General features: G+C 43.1%; 1 protein-coding gene across 1 annotated transcript; it reads left to right on the forward strand.

Annotated features, from left to right (window-relative positions):
- Nucleotides 1–232: 232 nt before the first annotated feature.
- On the forward strand, nt 233–5375 carry selenoe (selenoprotein e). The gene is made up of 4 exons (XM_020511231.2): nt 233–381; nt 3306–3382; nt 3756–3834; nt 5066–5375. Exons 2-4 carry the CDS (start codon nt 3339–3341, stop codon nt 5207–5209), a joined length of 267 nt encoding a protein of 88 aa, XP_020366820.2. The 5' UTR covers nt 233–381; nt 3306–3338; the 3' UTR covers nt 5210–5375.
- Nucleotides 5376–6224: the final 849 nt, after the last annotated feature.

Raw genomic sequence — 6224 nt, forward strand, 5'->3', positions numbered from 1 at the left:
ACACCTGTTGCAGGTCGGACAAGGAACAGACCATCTTCATACAGATACATTGCAGAGAGCACAAGCCAAGTGAAAGACTGCACTCATCAATGAACTCAGTGCAGCAGTTCATTTATTTCCGCATGCACATTTACCTCAATTTTGAGTTATGAAACCTTGCATTCAGTCCTCACTGGGTCTCCTCCCTCTGGACAATGGTTTAGCCCTCAGATGGTTATAAGTCATGAATTTGCCACGTGGTCCTCAGTTGGTCTCTTAGGGAAGATGCTGTTGGCATTGCTGTCATGTGCTGTGGCATTGACCATCCATCATGCCAATGGACAGAAGGCAGCAGAAGAGGTGAATCTTGAAGAAATGGAAATAGCTCGAGCAACACTAGCTGTAAGTACCTCTTTTATCATTAAGAAGCTGAGAGGAAGGCAAGGCCCACATTGCAGGACATTGACAAATCTGGAAAAAGTGTGAACAAATGAAGGGGGAAGCCTTATCCTTTAAAATAAAACCTATATATTGCAGAAGGATGGGGAGGCAGGACCCTCAGTCCTGTAACTGAATTAGAAGCTGAAACTAAATGGGGTATCTTGGCTTTTACCTGTTGAGAACTCTGGGAGGAGAACAGGAGTGAGTTTCATGCTTATAAGTAATGGTCATAGAGATTTACAACATAAAAAGAGACTTTTCAGCCCATCATGTTCATGCTGGTCATCAAGCACCTATCTATTCTAGTCCCATGTCCAGCACTTGGTGAGTAGCCTTGTATGTTATGTTACTTTAAGAATCATCCAAAGTTGTGAGAGTTCCCATCTCTACCATCCTTTCAGGCAGTGTGTTACTGATACCCAACCCATCCCAATTCTTCCCTAAAACCTCTCTAAACTTTCTGTCCTTTACCTTAAATCTATGCCCCCGGTTATTGACCCCTTTGCAAGAGAAAATGTCTTCCTATTTATCCTACCCACGCCACACATAATTTCGTACACCTTAACCAGGCCCTGCCTCAGCCTTCTTTGTTCTAAGAAAAACAAGTGAAAGTATCTAGTCTTTTGTTACAGCTGAAATTCACCAGCTCACGCAACATCCTGGTGAATTTCCTCTGTATCCTCTCCAGTACAATAGTGTGCTGATCAATTATCATCAGTTCACTCTCGTTCATCAGTAAAGCGATAGAAAGGTGCTGTCAAGGTGCAACAGTGCTATCAAGCAGCACTTGCTCAGCAATAACCTGCTCAGTGAAGCCTGATTAGGCTTCCATCTGGGCCACTCAGCTCTTGACCACATAACAGCATTAATTCAAACATGGTCAAGAGTTCTGAACTCTAGAGGGGAGCTGAGAATGACTGTCCTTGACACCATGTTGCCTTTGATCAAGCGTGATCTCAAGGAACCCAAGCGAAACTGGAGCCAGTGAGAATTGGGGGAAATATCTCCGCAGTTTAGAGTCTTACCTGGCCGACAGTAAGAAGGTTGAGGTTGTAACAGGTCCATTTCAGCTGTAGGACATCTCTGTAGGAGCTCCTCAGGGATGCGTCTGAGCTCCCACCATCTTCATCTGCTTCATCAATGACCCTCCTCCACCATAAGATCAGAAGGTCAGAAGACAATTGCATAATTTTCAGCACCATTCATGATTCCTCAGATACTGAAGCAGGTCATGTCCAAATGCTGCAAGACCTGGACAATATCCAGTCTTGTGCTGACAAGTGGAATATAACCGGGGAATCTACCTATCATCCATTGGCATTCAATGGCATTATTACTGCTGAATTCTCCCATTATCAACTTCTTAGGCATTATTATTGATCAGAGACTGAACTGGATTAGCTAAATAAATACTGTGGTGACAAGAGCAGGTCAGAGACCAGGAATTCTGCAGTGAGTAACTCAACTCCTGACTCCCGAAAGCTTGTCCACCATCTACAAGGCACAAGTCAGGAGTGTGATGGAATACTCTCCATTTGCCTGGATGGGTGCAGCTCCAACAACACTCAAGATGCTTGACACCATCCAGGACAAAGCAGCCCGCTTGATTAGCACTACATATATAAACATTCTCTCCCACCAACACTGACTACTGTCTACAAAATGCACTGCAGAAATTTACAAAGCCTTCCTAGACAGCACCTTCCAAATGTATGACCACTCCATATCGAAGGACAAGGGCTCCAGATACATGGAAACATTACCACCTGTGATTTCCCTTCAAGCCACTCTCTGTCCTGACTTGGAAATATATCACCATTCTTCAGCATCACTGGGATAAAATCCTAGGACACATCAGTAAAAGCACTGTGGGTGTCGCTACAACAAATGGACTACAAGTGGTTCAAGAAGGCAGCACCTTATGAGGGACAACTAGACATGGGCAATAAGTGCTGGTCCACCCAGCAATGCCCACATTCCATGCGTGAGGTTAATACTGATGAGTTGGTATGGAGTGTGCAGGGCCAAATGATGGTAGGCAGAGAGTCATGTACTGATATGTTTTGTAATCAGTTGACATTTGAGTTATACGTGGCAATGGGAGTTAGTAGAGGATGTTGTTTGGCATGGAAGCCATAAGGTATCAAGGGTTGAGTATACATGGATGGTGTAAGGGACCATAGGGGTTTCGTCAAGGGGAATCAGTTGGCATGGAGGGTATGAGGGGCATAGGTTTTATTATAAGGTACAAGGGGAAGTTGGTGATGGACAGAGGGGCATAGGTTCAAAGGGAAAGGGGCCAAATGGGGAGACTGTGTGCCTATTAGGGTGTGAGGCGCTAGGGCTAGAGGGCCTAATGTTCAAAACATAACTGGGATAAAGTTCTAAAGCACCAAGGCATCAGTATGTCAGCATGTGGCACACAGCAGCCCACAGCTGCCCCTGAACTGTTTCCAGGCTGACTCCAGTAAGCACCCACATGGCCTCCCTAAACCTCACTCAGAATGAGGAATACATTACTCCGGCACTTTTCCAGTCGTGGGTGAAGTGAGTGGGGAATTTTCCTTGACCTGTGCATTTGCCTTGGGAGTGAAAATATAAGACCTGCATACATACAATGGGGCAGACCAACAGCTAAAGCTCAAGTTTAATGCTCCAATACTATTTTGATCCCAATACTGCTGTCTGATATTGATTCCAATAAAGCTATAATGGAAAAACCTGGCACAATGGAGTAGAATGAGCATGTATTTACATGCATGGTGAAATGCATATTGAACTCACTGACCAGAGGCATTGGCTACAGTAACTAACACAACAACTCATTAAGATAATTTCACCCACTCTGCACCCTGTTAATCCTGCATTTTGGTTTTGCTTTTTAGGCTCCTAGTTTGGTTGGATGATCGATTAAGAAGATGCCAGAGCTGTATCAGTTTCTCCTGAACCGATTGGCATTGTAGTATCCTTTTGTACGACCTTAATGAGGCGACAAGCGTTGTGCACGTTCTTTCCCATTGTTTCTTTCATGCGCAGAATTCACTGTAGCCGTGAAAACAGTATGCAATCTTCTGGATTTGAAGCGTCCAAGTTCTGGAGTAATTATTAACGGGTTTAAGTAATATCATTATAATTCTGTGTGCCCTTCAATATTTCTGATATTCAACTTTACTCAAGCAGCAATGGTTAGTTCTTGTATAATTGGTAGGTAGACTCATCAGTTTACTGGATGAATGTAGGATTGCACAGTGAACAATGAGCTCCCAGAATGGGCAATGGATCCCATGCTCTCCACCAGTGGATCGCTTAAACAGTTCCTTAGCTCTGTCCTTCAGTCATAATCTGCAGTATGACTTACAGGATGACAAGGAACCTGAGCTCCTCTTCTACAACTTGAAGGATGAAGTTGTTAAGGTCAGTTTCTCTTTATGCAACTCTTGAAAAAGACTGATGTCAACTTACCTACTCAATACTTTGAGTCTTTCTTGTTTCTAACGATCTGTTCAGTCAGACAGCACCACACAGAACAAACAAATAAGGATCAAGAAACAAGGTTGTTCTCTACATGCTACATTAAACAGACAGAGGGGAAGGGATGTAGACAGAGTGCTGTAGAAATTGAAAAGGAGAAAAAAAGAGTAGGTCTGCAAAGAAAACGATAAAGGTACAGGTGTAGAAACAGATGGGTAAAGTGAAAGTTAGAGAGAGTGAGAGACACTGAGAAACACGCACAAAGAATGTAGGTCAATAAATGCTTTCACGCATTCTGCCTAAGAAAGTAAAGGGTGCAGGAACTGCAGCTGAATGGTTTGTCATTGATACACTGACCTCTTGTGTAAGGACAGACCTTGCAGTCAGTAATTAGAGTCAGCACTTAACAGAGAATGATTAAATAGAGGCTAACAAATTCTCGGCTGATCTCAGAAGTAGGCTAGGGATCTGATCTTTGGTTTTCTAGCGATACAATAAAAACCCACTTCTCATGTTTATGTCAGTAAGTTGATTAATGCAGGAGCATCTACACCTGACCCTTATTGTGCAGAGTGTCTCTCATCCCTTGTAAAAATAAAGGATTATTCTGCAGCACTTCACTCTGCTGATAGCCTCAGAGCACTAAGTTAACAGTTACAAATAATAGTATCTTCCAGTGCAGAGGGAGGCCAATTGGCCCATTGTGCCTGTGTCGACACTTTGAAAAAGGTCTCTCACTAATCTTACTCTCTTACACTTTATCACTGCCATTCAATTCCTTGTTTGAAAGGTACTACTGAATCTGCTTTGACCACTCTTTCAAGCAATGCATTTTGGATCATAATGACTCACTGTGCCATTTTTATCCACATGATGCCTCTGATTATTTTGCCAATATGTCCTCTAGCTATTGACTATCCTGGAAATGGAAACAGTTTCTGTCTACTCTATCAAAACCCCTCATGAGTTTGAACACTTATATTAAATCTCCTCTTAACCTATTCTGCAACCCTAGCTTCTCTAGGAAATGACAATTATCCATCAGCTGATTTTTCTTTTATGTTCTCCATGTAATTTTACCAAAAGTAGTTGTTGGCAGTTGAAGATAATTGTTCCAACTGATGTCTTATAGAGATATCTTTCCACTGAGCCCATTCTGCTCTCCTTCCTTCAGAGTTACCTGGTAAGGGATATGACGGCCGACCAACTATCTGCTCTTCTTGAGTCATTGGGATTCTACAAAAAATCAGCAAAAGGAGAGGAAGTACCAAAGGAATTCCAGCATTTTCCACTGAAAGCTCCACGAGATGAGCTGTAAGTCAGTGAATGTCACTGTGGTGACTGCACATTTAGAGGGACAATAACTTCCCAAGTGCATGGATGATGTTCGAGTCTGAAAGGCAGCCAAAAGTCAGGACTCAAGCTGAATGTCTGCTTCTTGGTGTGGGAAATGCTTCAATAAAAATATAAGCACTCATCCGTAACCTTTGTAATCTGTTCTGTTTTGGCTTTGCGTAAAGAATTATTCAATGCAGAGAAATGCTTCCTTTACAATGCTTCATGAAGTACTCCCAGGTCAAGCATAGGACAGAATGTATCTAACCTTGATACTGTCCCATTAATGGGAGAATGTGTCCTTTGCTTACTAATTCAAGGAAAATCATATTTTTTTCCCGAACGGAATGCTCTTACAGCTCACTGAGCATAATGCATTTGGGAAATCTTCATGCTATGTTTCAATTGATTGAGAATATCATTTCCTATTATCATCCCCATCTGCAACTTCCCTTCCAAGCCACACACTATGAATGACGTCACTATTCCCTTCACTGTCACTAGATCAAAATCCTGCAACTGCCTTCCAAACAACGCTACACCAAAAGAATTACATCAGGTAAAGAAGCCCACTCACTAGGCACCTTCTCCAGGATAATTAGGGATGGACAGCAATCCCATGAGTGAATATAAATAGAGGCCAAGGTGCAGCAAGATAGAACTTCCTCCTGCTCCAGCCAGCCCACCCCACCTCCAAGCTAATTCCTCAAGTCATTAGGGGCTTGTGATTTCAAATAAACCTGTTGGACTATAACCTAGTGTCGTGTGACTTCTGTCCTTGTCCACCCCAGTCCAACACTGGCATTTCTATATCATGGCATAGTCTTAGGAGAGGAGTCCTCAGCCAAGTTAACTGAGGCAGCCATCAGTCAGGGGGTCCTAGCACAGTGAGTCAATGGCATCCTCTGATACCAGTCCCAGAGACTGAATACGATCAGGCATCAAATCTGGGTGGTCCCAGTCAAGGGGTTTCGTGTAAGAGGACTGCCTCCACAGTT

This window comes from Rhincodon typus, chromosome 24 (genome assembly GCF_021869965.1).
Source record: "Rhincodon typus isolate 14 chromosome 24, sRhiTyp1.1, whole genome shotgun sequence".
Classification (NCBI taxonomy): domain Eukaryota; kingdom Metazoa; phylum Chordata; class Chondrichthyes; order Orectolobiformes; family Rhincodontidae; genus Rhincodon; species Rhincodon typus.